Source organism: Canis lupus, chromosome 27 (genome assembly GCF_048164855.1).
Source record: "Canis lupus baileyi chromosome 27, mCanLup2.hap1, whole genome shotgun sequence".
In the NCBI taxonomy this organism is placed as follows: Eukaryota; Metazoa; Chordata; class Mammalia; order Carnivora; family Canidae; genus Canis; species Canis lupus.
In genome coordinates, this window is record NC_132864.1 from 37,301,516 (window position 1) to 37,317,775 (window position 16,260).

The 16,260-nt window shown below is 51.1% G+C and overlaps 1 protein-coding gene across 5 annotated transcripts in view; it reads right to left on the reverse strand.

The window, feature by feature from the left end:
- The window catches only part of TANGO2 (transport and golgi organization 2 homolog), a 38,347-nt gene that overhangs the window by 9,467 nt on the left and 12,620 nt on the right, over positions 1-16,260 (reverse strand). For 3 of the 5 annotated variants that reach the window (XM_072803513.1, XM_072803510.1, XM_072803511.1), the window contains exons 3-5: positions 7,638-7,726; positions 2,319-2,438; positions 1,684-1,798 (exon numbers count right to left, since the gene is read on the reverse strand). In XM_072803513.1, coding sequence (XP_072659614.1) covers positions 1,684-1,798; positions 2,319-2,438; positions 7,638-7,726 — 324 coding nt within the window. Of the gene's footprint in view, positions 1-1,683; positions 1,799-2,318; positions 2,439-7,637; positions 7,727-12,506; positions 12,714-16,260 lie in introns of all 5 variants that reach the window. The other 2 variants (XM_072803512.1, XM_072803514.1) reach the window with 2 other exon arrangements.

Sequence of the window (16,260 nt, forward strand, 5' to 3'; positions counted from 1 at the left end):
GTGAGGACACCTAGCCAGGGCCTCTCCACATTAGCTACCCCTTCATGGCTATGGCATTACCACTCCCCCACCTGCTGTGATCTGTCTTATGCACCAAGACTGTCAATAGTGTCTACTCTGCTGTCGCCACATCTGTCTGCACACTTGTAGGAAGGGCCAGGTAAGAGACTGGCACCTAGGACGCGGCCCCAGCCATGCCCCCTACCTCTGTCCACAAGCATCTGATCAGCAGTCCTGGGCACAGGCTCTGGGGTCACCCCCCAGGGCATCACATGACTCCCACTGATCTGCACCAAACACCAACAATCACATCACTGCAAGGCTCAGCATCCACAGTGGGAAGTGGACCCCAGGCAGTGCCCACTGCTCAGCTGGCACTCAGCAGGTCCTGCTGAGAAATAGGCCCTGGACTAGAGGCAACCCTGTGGAGGTCCACGGCAGTGCAGCAGGGTCACGGTCAGGTCCAGGCATGGGAGCCACAGAGATAAACACACTCGGAAAAGCCAGGCCACAGCCCAGTGGTGGCCAGCCAGCTCCTCAGGTAGAAAGAGATACTGCAAGCTGGTATCCAGAAGCATCACAGTCACAAGTGCAGCACTCCTTCCCAACTTTGTGCCCTCTTGGTGGGATGGGGCTACCATCTCCAGAGGCACCTAGACCCCAGCCAGTAGCCCGAGGCAGCACTGTGGGACCCCAGCCCCAACTCACAAGCAGCAGGGGTCTTAGCCACGTCAACTGCCTGTATGAGCTCAGTCACGGCAGGTGCACATGGGGGTGGCCGTGAGGATGTGCCAGGTGCTACACGTGAAGGGCTCAGCCTCCACCCCCACATGTGCCTCACATGCATCTGGCAACACCCCAACTGCCACATCCCCACATGACCTGGGCCCTCTGCTGGGTTCCAGCAACCTGACTCCTGCCTCTCCGCCAGTGCAGGTCCACTGAGGCCCCAGGCCTCTTGGGGACCCTGCCTCCTGCCTCTGCTCTTTGCTATCTGCCCGACTCCAGGTAGGGGAAGACTTCTCCCAAATGGCTGTGCAGCAGAGCCTCCATGTCCTCTGGTAACAGGGCTTCATTGCCCCTCAGTAACTACAGACAGGCCCTGGGAGCTGTCCACCGAGCCCATTCAGAACCTGAGATGCGCCATGCCACACGCTCAGACACACCTCACTGAGGAAGCACCCTGAGGCCCCAGAGCTCAGCAGCACCTGACACCAGTGGGTGCCGGGCTGCTCCATACCAGTCAGTGGTGCTTGGACCTCCTTTCTCCAGCCTAGGGCACTTCTGCACCCCATAGAACAGGGCAAGTGCAGTGTGGCCCCAAAGCACGGGACTCCTTAGCCACAGACACATGGAGGAGCTTTCAGGGGCCAAGGGCTGGCATGGGGATGGGGGGGGGGGGCCCTGTGGTTGGAGATGCCCACCGCAGTCAGGCTACAGTTCTCACACAGCAGCCAGCGGCCCTCACACTGCCACAGGAAGCCCCGACTCAATTCCTCGAGTCTCCACAACAGTCGGTCGGCCCTAGGAAGCCTCACCACGCCCAACGGGTGCAATGTGCCCAGAGAGGCTGCCACAGTACCCCAAGCTGAGGGGCGGAGTGGGAGCCCACCTCCTGTCAAGCCCACAGCTCAGCCCTGTGCAGTGCCCGGTGGGCCACCGCCACCCTCCCAGCAGACCCACCTCAGGTCAGCTGCTATAAGGTTAAAGCCGTTGTACAGGTGACCCTCCGCAGAAACCTTCTTCAAGTAGGACAAGCTGTCCATGTCTGTAGTCAGAAAGTGGGCCACAAGTTCACCTGTGGGAAGGGGACAGACACACATGGCCAAGGCAGCAGGGCTGAGCCCCTCTTCCCGGGGAGACTGACATGGGGCTGGTGCAGGCGAAACACCCACCACACCAGCCATACCTCATTGACCTGGCAGCTAAGGAGGTCTGCATCAACAACTCTGTGTTGGGTTTTAATTTGTTTTCTGCCATTACACCCTAAATGGAAGCACAGCAGGAGGCAAAAAGTCCTCAGTGGGGACCCTGCATGTCCATGGAGCTGTCTTCCCAGAGGGTGTTACTCTGCAAACACCTGACAGATGGGGGATGATGACAACAGCCAGAAGTGACACTGTGGCCTGGGGCACAAATGTGGAGAAAGTCCCCCTCCCCTGTCTATGCAGGCTCGTGCTGTGTGAGCCAGGCAAAGGGGGCTCCCACAGTGATGCCAGCCAGCAGCCCTCAGGGCCCCTTTTTCCTCCTCCTGTGTCTCCATGTGCCCAAGGAAAGCCTGCCCCCCCTCCGCCCCCTCCACCACTGCCCCAAGGTACCTCGGCCCCGGGCATCCCGGTCTTGCCGTGGCTGCAGGTAGTTGGTGAGCGCGGCCAGCTTCCCCCGTGTGCTGATACCCAGCCACGTGCCTCCTTCCTTACCTTCCTCCATGTCAAGCCCTGTGACAGATGATAGTGTCACCACCAGTAGTACCTGCCTTCACCCTGTCCCTGTGTCCTAGGGAGGTACATACTCAGCCTAGCAGCCCTGGCTAAGGAACAGGGACTTGAACTACTCAGGGCAAGGCAGTCCCAAAGCCCATAGGGCACAGGAGAGAGGACCTGCCCCCCCCCCGGATGACATATGATGCCCATGGGAGCCCCTGAAAACTTGTGGTGGGACCTGGCATGTGTGGAATGCATCCTAATGCTTGGATCAGTGCCAGGCTGGGATCACAGTGCCAGCTCCATCCTCACAACAGCACCAGCCCCCAATCCTACATCCTGGATTAGGTGTAGGGCCACTGGCTGCCCTCCCGTAACAAGACATACAGGCCCTCAGGGTGGGTGCTTCCCTAGGAGTCCAGAGCACATCCAGGCCCACCCACTTGCCTCAATCCCACTCCATAGGCCCAGGCCATGGTTAGTGCCCTACCACCAGATCGGTGAGGCCCTTAAAGCCATAGGAAAGTGTCTTCCTAGATTAGAGGGTCATTTTAGCTGAATACTGGGGTAAAAGCAGGTAAGTCATTAAAATATCATTTTTATAATACTAAGTTACAACAGTAAGATAAAAAATGTAAAGATCAGAAAGGAAGAAATAAACTGTCTCTATTTGCAGATGACAGGACTACCTGTGAAGAAAATCTAAAAGGAATCTATCAAAAAAAAAAAAATCTGCTGGGGGTGCTTAGCTGGCCCAGTCAGAACAACATGCAACTCTTGATCTCAGGGTCCTGAGTTTGAGCTCTATGTTGGATATACATATTACTAAAAAAATTAATTAATTTTTAAAAATCAACTAGAACTGTTGAGTAAATAAAGGCAAAAATCAGAAAAATGAAAACTTACACATACCATTTACAATACCATTAAACCAAACCAAACAAAACAAAAAGTAGGAAAATATTTAAAGAAAAATGTATAATACCTAAAGACTGAAAACCACAGACCAGCTCTGAAAGAAGTCAAGCAGATGTAATTAAGAGAGAGAGATATGCCCTGTTCTTCAACTGAAGAGTCAATATTGTTAAGATGACAGTTCTCTCCAAATGGCCGAAAGAGTCAACACAATCCAAATCCAAATTCAAATCCTAGCAAGCTTTCTGTTTTATAGAAATTAACAAGCTGACACTAAAATTTATATGCACACACGAAAGAGCCAGGATGGCCAAAGAAGTTCTGAAATAGAACAAAACTGGAGGACTTAACACTGCCTGATTTCAAAACTTGCTAAAAAAGCTGCAGTCATCGAGACAGTGTGATGTTGGCATCAAGACAGCCGAACAGATCAATGGGACACAAGGGAGTCCAAAATAGACCCACACATATGTGTTCAACTGATTTTCAAACAAGTTGCCATAGGAATGCAATAGGCAAACGAGTATCCACTTAATAAATAAGACTAGAAGAACTGGAGAGGTGTGTGTGGGTGGAGGGGGGAGACATGAATCTCAACCCCTACCTCACACCATGTACAAAAATGTAAGATAAATCAGAGGCCCAAAGACAAAACTCCAAATCAAAAGGCTTCTAGAAGCAGAAAGAGGAAAATATATTTATGGCCTTAAGGTAGGCAAAAACACAAACAGAATAAACCATAGAAAAAAGAGTAAACTGCACTTCACTAAAAGAAAATATTCTGCTTGCCAAAATGTATTAAGAAAATGATTAGGCAATACATTTATCCAACAAGGGACTCCTATCCAGAATGCGTAAAAACTCCTACAAATCAACCATTGAAGAGTAAACGAGAATTCCACATCTGGCCATCAATAGGGACCAGATTTACTCTCTTATATAAAACCACAGAAAATAAAATACATGAAACAATGGGTTCCAAGACACTGCACATCAAAAGACAAAGGACAGCGATCTCTGAGATAAGAAACAAGGTGGGCAGCCCCAGTGGCACAGCGGTTTAGTGCCGCCTGCAACCCAGGGTGTGACCCTGGAGACCCAGGATGGAGTCCCACGTCGAGCTTCCTGCAAGAAGCCTGCTTCTCCCTCTGCCTGTGTCTCTGCCTCTCTCTCTCTCTCTCTGAATAAATAAATAAATAAATCTTTAAAAAAAAAGAAAAAGAAACAAACAAGGCGAACCCCATGACTGGAAAGCCTCCAGGACACTCCAGAGAGAGGAGGTCCAGGCAGAGTCCACTGGACAGCCTGGCCAAGGGGAAGGACTGGGAGCCTGGGGAGATTGAGGCGACCAGAGCTCCTGAGACAGAGGACCAGAGAGGAGAGAGCTGCACAGAATGCCAGACAGTTGATCAGCATATGTGTGAGAAAACCACCCAAGGCCAGGAAAGAACCAGCCAGAAAGACTAGAGGAGACAGTGCTCACAACAGGGCTAGGAACAGCACCTGTTCCCAGAAGTCGGCCTGTAAAACCTCAAGACCCAGGGAGCACAGGCAAGTGAAGACAGAAGGATCTTGCCTGAGTAGCAGGGAATCACTGGCCTTAGACTGGGCATAGCTTCATAGCCACTTAACCAATCTTAAAAGCAAGAACTGAAAGGATCAAACTGTTTCTGAGTAACTTGGCTGTTATCCCAGGGCAAAGCTCAGAAATATTTATAGATATACAAAAATACTCAATCCCCAACAAGATAAAATCCACAAATGTTTAGCATCCAATCAAAAATTACCAAGCATGCAAAGAAGCAGAAAAACATGGTCCTGCTTACTAAAAGCTCAATCTATTAAAACTAAACTGGAACTAAAGCAGACGTCAGACTTTGCAGACAAGGATATTCAAACAGTTATTACAACTATACTCTCTATGCTAAAGCAGTTAAGAACATACAAAGAAGATAAAAAATTGAACTTCTAGAGGTTAAAACCTACAATGTCGGAGATAAACATATAGGATGGAGGAAAAAGCAGATTAGACACTGCAGAAAAAAGATTAGCTAATGTGAAGATATAATAATAGAAATGATCTAAAATGAAACAGAGAGAAAACAGGGTTTTTAAAAATGAATGGAGTATCATCAGGGGCGTCTGGGTGGCTCATCAGCTAAGTGTCTGACTCTTGATTTTGGCTCAAGCCACGATCTCAGGGTCATGAAATCAAGCCCTGAGTCAGGCTCTGTGCTCAGCAGGGTATCCACTTGAGATTCTCACTCTCTCCCTCTGCCCCCACCCCCACTCACATGCACACTCCTCTCTTTCTTTAAAAAACTCATAAACGAAATCTTTTAAAAAATGAATTGAGCATCATCAAAGTGTGGGAAAACCTCAAGAAAACTAATATTAAAAAAAAGAAAACTAATATATGTGTGAGGAAGCAGAGAGAGGGAAAGAGATTGAGAGAGCAAGAGACCGAAAAAATATTTGAAAAAATAATAGCCCAATTTCCCCAAACTTCTAACAAGTTCCCAAGAAATGCTGATGCTACTAACTCACAGATCACATTTGGAGAATTGCTGGCCTACGATTTTGCACACAATTTGGTGATGTCAGATGGTAGGAGGATGTGGCTCTCAGTGGTTCCAGCCCTAAACTGGTACAGTGGCCTCCTGGGCCCACCCAGTGCTGCCCTGCAGCAGGGCGACCTCCCACTAGGCCGGAGCCCTTGCATGCCAGAGGCCAAGTCCCAATCACCACAAAGGGTGAAGGATTCCAAGTGGCTGGACCCCCTCAGCAGGGATTGGTCCCGATCATGGGGCAGGGTACAAGCCTGAGTACCAAGCGAGATGGAGCCCGGGTGGCCAGGATAGCCAAGGAGCCCAAGCAGGCTAACCCTTTATCTGTGTCTTCATCCACAAAAATCCTCAAGAAGGGCCATCAGGCCCTCAACTCCTCACCCCACCCACCCTGACCAGTCTTCCCTCACTGCCACTACAGCCTCCCACATTCATGCCCTGTAGTGGTGACACATACAGCCTGCCCCATCCCCAGGACCCCTTCCATCCTACTCTAGCTCAGGATGGTTGGCATGGTCCTAGCTAGGCCCACAGGCTCCCCTCAGCCCTCCACGTAGTCCTGAGGGCCTGTCCCTCACTGGCCCAGCCAAGGATCCCACATGCATGGGCCCTGGGGTTACTGTACAGAGATGCCTGGAGCTTACACAATAGGGGTATCCTCACTAGCCCTGCCCCATACTTTTGTTCACACATCTAGACATGTCCAAGGTCTCCTGTGCAGCTTCTGAGGAGACCAAGACGTAGCCCAGAGACCCAGCCTCTTCTTGCTGAGTGCACAGCCTCACAACAGCTTTCCCCACCACCTGCCAGATCTCCTGCCTGTGACACTGCCCTGCCTCAGTCTCCCTACTGCTGTCCTACCCCCACATGGCACCAGGACAATCCAGCCTGGACAGTGATTTCCACATACCACCACCCAACCAGTCTATAAAGGAGGCCTTCCGTGGAAGTTCCACAGTCAAGCTTCTAGATACTGCAGGCAAAGCAGGGCACACCTAGTGTCTCCAGACCCCTGAGGCCGCCCACTCAGCCTGCTGGGCATCTGAGCATCCCTATCAGCTCTGCCTGGCTCCCTTGTGCTTCCCTGACACCTGGCTCACAGTCAGAGGGAACCCAGCCTGGCCAACACCAGTCCACATGCCCTCCAGGAGATCCCTCCCTGCCCTTTGGGCAGAAACTGCTCTTTGTCCAACAGTTTCAGAGAGGCCGCCAGCCAAGCTGGCATAGAACACAGCTGTCACCTCCGTTCCTGTCTCTGTGGGAACTCCTCATGCAGTTCCCATCTGAACGTGCTCCAACCAAGCCTGTGCTCCCCAAATTCAGCCCACCCCTGACAGGTGCCAGCGTGTAAACAGAAATGTGTCTAGGTGTAAGTATGCACACACCAGCTATGATGCTTTAGAGTGATCGAGTGTGAACCTGCACCTCATACAAACCCAACCATATGCCCACAGCAGAAAGGTGGATCCAAATAAAACCAACTGATCCTTCCAGCTATTTCCCCGGGAATCTACAACACACCACGTGAATGGTGCTGGACTTCAGGGCTGGTCACCCCAATGCTGGCCTCAGACCCAAACCTGGGAGCTTCCCCCACGAGTCCAGTCAGCGTCCACTTATTCATCCTGCACTTACAATGGGAAGCAGCACCAGTAATAGGTAAGAACACTCAGGGGCTCCTGCGTCCTGCTGTGTCGTGGCCACACCCCCGGCCCTATGCGGGAAGACTCACCACTAAGGACCTCATTGTTGTTCCCCCAGAAGTCAGCTAACTTGGATGGTCTGTGGTAAAATTCGTCCCTGTTGGCTGCCAGGATGAGCCTGAAAGACAAAGCATGATTAAAGGTCTCGGGGGAAAAACAGAAAAGCCCTATTTTTTTCTGCTATTAACAAAGAAAATTTGCCTCCATAGCAACACAAGAGAGTCCTAGAGAGGACAGGAACCCTCAGGAGACAAAGGTCAGTGATGGCTCCAGACAAGCAGGTTTCTCAAGGAGCCTTCAGCCAAGACTGCCCCCGGACTCTGCCAAATAAAGAGGCAGATGCTGGGCAAAGACGCGTAGCCCATCCCACCCTACACACACCACTCGTCACCCAGAAAGGGCAGCAGGACCTGCATAGGTGACAGCCTTGAGCAGCTGGCATCAGGCATGTCCCCAGGTGCCCCAGTGCAGAGAAGTGCCCCTTGTGCCTGTCTGTCCCTTCCCCTGAAGTTACCCCTGGTGAGCATGCCCACCAGAAGGGCCCTGGGGCCACGTGGAGCAGCAGCAGAGCACAGGATCGCTGGAGGCTGCCGTCCTGCATTTTGGGGTGTTTGGGGAAGTGGGTAAGCATTTCTGTGGCTCTCTAGTTTTGTTTGCATCATGAAACCAACAAGTTTTTTGCTAGCAAATAAAAAAGATGTCAACGTTTTCAAAAGAGCTCTATTTTTTTTTAATTAAGATTTTATTTATTTATTCATGAGACACACAGAGAGAGGCAGAAACACAGAGGGAGAAGTAGGCTCCATGCAGGAAGCCCTATGTGGGACTCGATCCCGGGTCTCCAGGATCACGCCCTGAGCCAAAGGCAGACACTCAACCGCCGAGCCACCCAGGCATCCCTGCTCTAGTTTTAACATAGGAAAACAAAGTTTCTAGTCAGCTTTGCCATTTTCAGTGAGGACACAGTGACTGAGTGGGACTGCTACGTCCATGAGATGTGTAGGTCTAAGAAGTACAACCAAAGAACCCTCCGAGCACCAGCGGCAGGTATACAGAGGCCGCGGGGCCAGGGGCTGTGGCTTAGCCACCTATGCTCACGCTGGATCTGAAACCAAGTTAGTCCAGTCGGTGGTCACATCCTAAAGTCTTCAAAAATAACTTTTCTCTTGACTCTTAGACTATTATGTACATGTAGGAGCACCTGGGTGGCTCGGTCGGTGAAGCATCTGCCTTTGGCTCAGGTCAAGATCTCAGGGTCCTGGGATCCCTGGGTGGCGCAGCGGTTTAGCGCCTGCCTTTGGCCCAGGGCGCGATCCTGGAGACCCAGGATCGAATCCCACGTCGGGCTCCCGCTGCATGGAGCCTGCTTCTCCCTCTGCCTGTGTCTCTGCCTCTCTCTCTCTCTCTCTCTCTCTGTGTGTGTGTGACTATCATAAATAAATAAAAATTTTAAAAAAATAAAATATTAAAAAAAAAACAAAAGAATTTAAAAAAAAAGATATCAGGGTCCTGGGACTGAGCCCCACTTGGGCTCTCTGCTCAGCGAGGAGTCCCCCTCTCCCTCTGAGCCTCTCCTCTGCTTAGGTGCACACACTCTCTCTCTCTCAATAAATAAATATTTTTTGTTGTTGTACAAAAGAAGATTTTTATGAACATTTACTTATGGTAAAATGTGGGTTAACAAAAAAGTTCATAAAATTAAAAGTGAAACTGGTACCAGCACCACAGAAGTGCTTTTACCCTGGTGCACACAGCGTGTGACACCACCCACCCCCAACTCTGCACCTCCCCATGCAGCCCCAGCCACAGGCACCAATGTGACCAACGACTGTGGGTGGCTAGTCACACCCTCTGGATCTGCCCTAGGAGTCTCACCACCTTCGGGACACCTGTTCAGCCTGTGGCAGCTCTCCAGGCTGCTCCAGGTCTTGGGGACAGGCATGCAGGGAGAAGGTCACTGTCCCTGATATGAACCCCAGCCATTCGCAGGACAATCCTCTGCAGCTCTAACTGCCAGACCACAGCCCTAGGCTGAGACAGGCAGCCTGAGGGAGAAGCCAGCGGGACTCTGACCCCATTTTCAGACACATCTGCTTTATCCCTTCCTTCTGCGACTCGATCTGGAGCCAACCTGGCTGGCACTGCTCCATAGGCTGCTTGTGTGGGCCGGGTGCCCCACAACCCCTGTGGGCGGAGGTCAGGAGACACCCAGCAATGCTCCCCAACTCACTCGTCCTGCCACTTGTGCTTAGAGGGGGCCAGGGATGCGGGGAGGCAAGACCCAAACTGAGCTTAGTGCTATTGGCTTCTGGTTCTGATTCTTATGTAAGTCTCCAGAAAAGGAAAAATTAGGGAGGAAAAAAAAAGCTGACTGAGCAGAACCTTTCTCTCTTAAGATTTTCAACTCCTACTATTTTTAAAATAAGGAGCAGTGACATGCGTTTGTTAGTAACCATGAATATTAACTGCCAGGTTATTTTTGCAACAAGAATCACTATTTAGCTGAATTGCTAGTGGTTTGCTGGGGATTTCATTAAATACCTAATTGGGAAACACGTGGGCATGATAAGTACCCACATCAAGGCTCCAAGTAAGAGAAAGTATTCCCTCACTCACCACCTCTGAGCACAACACCAGTAAAAGTCCATCTGTGCCACAGCGCCCAGGGGCAGGGCACATGCCTACCAGTCAGGGGATATGAGGACAGCAAGTCACCCATGGCTTTGTTTTGTTCTAATAACTGAAACCACTAACTAATTATATATCATCCATGGGTGGGCATTCCTCACCTCAACCATAGGTGAGTCTGTGCATCATCTGGGGGTGGGTGTGTGCAGTCTGGAGGTATGGATGGGTCTGCGCGTCACCTGGGGGATGAGTCTGAGCACCAGCTGGATGGGAAGAGTCTGTGCACCACTTGGGGGTATGAGTTTAAGCACCACATGGGACAGTGAGTCTGAGCACCCTCTGGGGGATGAGCCTGAGCACCACCTGGAGTGAGTCTGCATACTACCTGGGGGGATGAGTCTGCATACTACCCGGGGGGTTGAGTCTAAGCACCACCTGGGGAAATGAGTCTGCACACCATCAGGGATGGCTGAGTCTGCACACCACCTGGAAGGTTGAGTCTGCACACCATCTAGGGGGTGAGTCAGTGCATCATTTGGGGTTGGCCTGTGCACCACTTGCATGAGGGGAGGGTCTCTACACCATCTGGGGAGAGCTTAGTGCCAGGTAGCAGGTGCACAGACCCATGCCCCAGTGATGTCACCAGCAGTGATGAGTTCCATGGAAACCACCAGAAGGATATGACAACTCACTCAGCAGCCCCTCCAGACTGGAGCCAACAAGGGTAATTGGCTCATGAGTCTAAAGAGACATTTTGATAAATGGCTTGGCCACAGTGGTTATATGACAGCTATGACAGTATTACCCAATGGGAAGTGTACTGATTTTCTATGGGGCCTCACAAATTGCCACAAACATAGAATATACAGCGGCTTAAAGCAACACCTACTCCTCATCTCAGTCTGTGGTCAGGAGCACAGGCCTGCTGTGCTGGGTGCTCTGCTCAGCGGCTCCTGAGATAATACTTGATGTGCCGACTAGCAGGGTCTCCCTGAGACTTGGCATCTTCCTCACGTTCCTGAGGTTGCTGCAGAATGCCCATCCTAGGCTGAAGTCACTCCCAACTCCTGGAGACCAACCCCAGTTCCTGGCCATGGGCCCCCTTCAAGCATAGCAGCTTACCTCTTCAGGAGGGGCCTGGTCCCACCTAAGGGTTCACCTGATTAGGTCAGACCCACCGAGGACAACTCCCATCTGATTAACTCCAAGTCAACTAATTAGGGACTTTTTCACATTGGCAAAATCCCTTTGTATTTAGCTCCATGGTCCCACACACGACCAGGGGAATGAATAATACAGGTGTGTACAGTGGAGGTAGGAACCTTGGGAACCATAGGCCTACCACAGGGGTTATGGGAGCTCACATTTTACTTTGTACATCTTGTAGCGGATGACTTTTTTCCAGAGCATGTAGCCCTTTATAATCAGGGAAATAACTTGAATCCCATAGGAACGCCGCTGCCTCCACAGGACAAGGTCATTGGGACCCCGAGGCAAAGCTGCAGTCCAGCACGGAAAAGCTCTAAGCCAGCATATCACAGGCTGCTAAAGTAATTTCTTATCTGCTATGCTCCTTGCTGCAGTGCTGCAGAGATCGGTACTAAAATTCAAAATGAGCAGAACCAACAGGCACCCAGACAGTACTCACACTGGGTAACTGTCACCAAAAATTCCAAATGCCAGGTAACAACGGGTATGGGAAACAGCAGCTGGGACCACCCAGGGGAATCCCACATCTGGGCAGGGGCCATAATGCACCATGCCAAAGGTGACCCCAGGAGAGAGGAACACCCAAGGAGCCCATCTTACCAGGACCAGCTCAACACCAAGACAGATGAGGAGGCCCAAAGGCATTTGGGGGTTCATGCCCAGCCAGTGCCTACAGGCAGCCAGCATGGGATGTGACATGGAGATGGCTGGCACATCTGGAGGGATGGGTATCCCCAACATCGAGGGGCAGGGTGACAGTGATGTGGTGGATGAGAGGTGTAGACCATGGGATCCATGACACCAGGGCCCAGCCCAGTGTCAGGCCTAGAGATGCTCCACAGAAGTGGCCACGCTCACATTCACTCCCTGGGCAGTTGCTGAGCCTACACCCTCCCTGCCTACACCCAGTACGTGCCACTCAGCAACACACTGTGACTGCTAAATCTGGCAGCACAGAAAACAGGATGCATGCTCTGCTTTCTCTAGTGGGGAAGCAGATGATACGATGCTTGCATGAGGCCCAAGAGAAGGAGAGATGCTTCAGGAGCCATGCCTCTCACCAGCAGGCCAGCAAAGTGGCAGGCACAGACCAAGTGCCACCATCGCCGGGCCAATCCCAGGCAGGGTATGACAAGGACAGGCTCATCTTTCAGGAACTGAGTCCTGGGAAACCAGAAATCACATTCCCATGAGATCAGCATATGGCAATGGCAGAGCCGTGGGTGACACTGCCCACAGCATCAAAAGTGAGGATGTCCCAGTTTTTTCTGTAGGGCAGAGAGAAAATGTTTAAGTTATTATTTACATATATAGTTGACCCTTGAACACAGGGGTGAGGGGTAGCAACCCCCTCCCCGCACAGTCAAAAGTCCATGTATAACTTTTTTTTAAGGTTTTATCTATTTATTTGAGAAACAGAGAGAGAGAGAGAGATCACGCACATGCACACACAGAGGGAGAGGGAGAAGCAGGATCCCCACTGAGCAGGGAGCCAGAAGTGGGGCTCAATCCCAGGACCCCAGGATTGTGACCTGAGCTGAAGGCAGACACTTACCCGACTGAGCCACCCAGGAGCCCCAAAAATCCACATATAACTTTTGACTCCACCAAAACTTAACTACTATCGACCTACTGTTCACCACAAACCTTACCAATAACGTAAACAGCAAATTCACATGTATTTTATATATTATACTGCATATCATATTTTTACCAAAAAGCAAACTAGGGAAAAATAAAACACTAATAAGAAAATCATAAGGAGGGGCACCTGGCTGGCTTAGTTCGGTGGAATACATGACTCTTGATTAGGTTGTAAGTTTGAGCCCCACGTTGGATGTAGAGGTTACTTAGGAAAAATTAAAAATCTTAAAAAAAAATCATAAGGAAGAGAAAATACAGTTACAGTCCCATACTTTATTTATTTATTTTTTTATGATAGTCTCAGAGAGAGAGAGAGAGAGAGAGAGAGAGGCAGAGACACAGGCAGAGGGAGAAGCAGGCTCCATGCACCGGGAGCCTGACATGGGATTCAATCCCAGGTCTCCAGGATCGCGCCCTGGGCCAAAGGCAGGCGCCGAACCGCTGCACCACCCAGGGATCCCACAGTCCCATACTTTAAAAACTCTGCATATAAGTAGACCTTATAGTTCAAATCCATGTTGTTTAAAGGACAACTTCATATGGCAATGACAGCCACCATTCCAGTTATAAAGTCCCCTTTGCAACCATCTGACCCTGGAGCAACAATTCTATAGGAATGAGTTTAACCCACAAACAAAAACAGGTGTTTCCCGTTACCCCAAGAGTCAAATGATATTGAGGGTGCGCAAGACAGCCCATGGAGCACGAGGTCTCTGATGTGTCCTAGCCACGTAGACCAGCTTTGTGGGTAGCAGAGTCCAGGTGGATGGTGGCTCAGGATACCTGGCTTGTCCAGCTTGATGGGAGAGAACTTGGTCTGGACAGTGCACAATGATGACACACTGTGAAGACATTCTCTGTCACCAAAAGGAGACATGGGGTGACATGGCTCGGGAAGTCTATGGCACGGCCACCAAAAGACACTCAATGGAATCATGTGGCAGTTCCTCCAAAAACAAACATAGAATTGCCATATGATCCAGCAATTCCCCTTCGCAGTATACACCCAAGAGCATGGAAAGCAGGACTCAGACACTTGTACGCTAATCTTCACGGCAGCATGACTCACAGGAGCCAAGAAGTGGAAATAGTCCAAGTGTCCATCAAGAGATGAACAGATAAAAATGTGGTCATTGTGCCTACAATGGGATGTTACTCAGCCTTAAGAAGGAAGGAGATGCTGACACATGCCACACCACGATCTAGAGGACACGATGCTAAGTGAAATAAGTCAGTCACACAAAAATACTACGATTCCACTTATATGAGGTCCCCAGAGTAGTCAAGGTCATAGAGACAGAGAGCAGACTGGTGGTGGCCAGGGGCTGGGGGGAGGGGAACGGGAACTTAGTGTTTGGTGGAGACAGGTGTCAGTCGGGGACAATGAAGAGCTCTGGACATGGATGGTGGGGATGGTTGCACAACGATGTGAATGTACTTGATGCCACTGAACTGGACACTTGTAAATGGTGAGGATGGCACACACTCCTATTCCTGCTAGTTATGGGGGGAGGGAGGACGAAGACACAGCAGTGGATGCCGAGGTGGGGGGCAGAAGCTGGTGCATTGCAGGCCAGGCCAGGGGTTGGCTAAAGCAGGAGGGAGCCCAAGTGAGGGGACGCCAGGGCAGGTCCTGCAGGCCCAGATGGCCCCTGGCAGCACTGTGTAGCCAGGGCCTCCTCCCCTCCACACTGCTGGCCCTGGAGCCTGGCCTGCTCCCCAATCCACTCCAGGTACCGGGAGCTCATCTCAGATCTCTGAAAGGCCCAGCTGCAGTGTTCCTGCCGAGGTGACCCCTCTTTGTTCCTCCCACTCTCTTCTCATATCACACATACACAGGAGCACAGACACTAAGGGCCTGCAGCCACCCGTTCTCACGGGCCAGAGAGCTCCATAGCTAGAACAGGAGCAGCCCCTGGAAGCCCCTCCGGCCCTCCCACCCAATAAGGTAAACGAGTATATTGGGTCAGTCACCAGAGGCAGCATATTTCATTTTTGGCTTAGGGCTTTGGAATACACTGGAAAGAAACACTAAGGCCATCACAAATCACAACCCACAAGGAGTCGTTATGGGAAGACATCTTGGCAGGGACACAGGTCCTGCACGAAAGCAAGAAAGACCTCCTCCCTCCTTCTTCTCATGTTTATCCTACTGGCAGGAGACCGGAGGTAGCCTCGGGAAACAGCATATCCAGGGAGACTGTGGCTGAATCTGCTAGTAAACACAGCCAGCAACAGACGCAGTGACCGTCACACTGCGTGTCCCCGTGTGAGGAATTCTTCACTCATCAGGTAGAACCACAGTCATTTTGTTGGTGTGTGAGAGTTCACATGAGCGTAGAAGGGTGCACATGAAACCTCACGAGCCAAAGGGGCAGACCTTGTCAGGAATTCAACTATTATGGCTCAGTCCCAAATCTGCCCTTTTTTGCCTCCTCCTGGTAAAGGAGCTGAACTTTGGGGCTAGTACCATATTAAGTTTGGTCAGTAGAGGGCACTGGAGAGACACCGCAGGGGGAGAGGCTTCTTTTCCTGGCTGCAGGGTGCTTCCTCGGGACACTCCTGCAACATGTGTGGCTCCCCCAGACTCAGCCCAGATACACACAGGGCTTCCCCCATGAGCCCAGTGGCCAGCAGCTTCCCCCAACAGCCTCCTGTGACAGCTGCCTGCACAGCAGAGGCCAGACTCCTAGAAAGTTCTGCTGCCATGGCCTCCCGGTGATTTCTTTGCCATCCAGGGTGCCACCGCTGAGCCTCTCCGGCAACGTCTAGATCTCAGCCTAAGGATGGAGGATGGGGCTCCGCCCAAGGCATTCAAATCCTCTCATAGTTAATAATTCTGCAGGTTACACTGCCCCTGCCCAAGTCAGTACACCTGGATCCTGCCCACTGGCCGCACGCTCACTCAAACAGCTGATTCTGCTGGGGGCTGTTCAGGTTCAGCTCCAGGCCCCTGGCCTGGCCCTGCTGTCCACTCCACCGCACAAAGGGAACACTGAGCACTCTTCATTCCCTGACCCCTGGCTTAGGATGAGTTTCATTTAGCACAAAATTAGGCAGCATGGTGTCTGTGCAATTTTGCAGGGCGACTCAAATCTAAGAAGCTAGTCAAAAAGGTTCAAATGGTTCAAATCATTGCTGGTATAGATTTTAAAATGATGAAAACTTTCC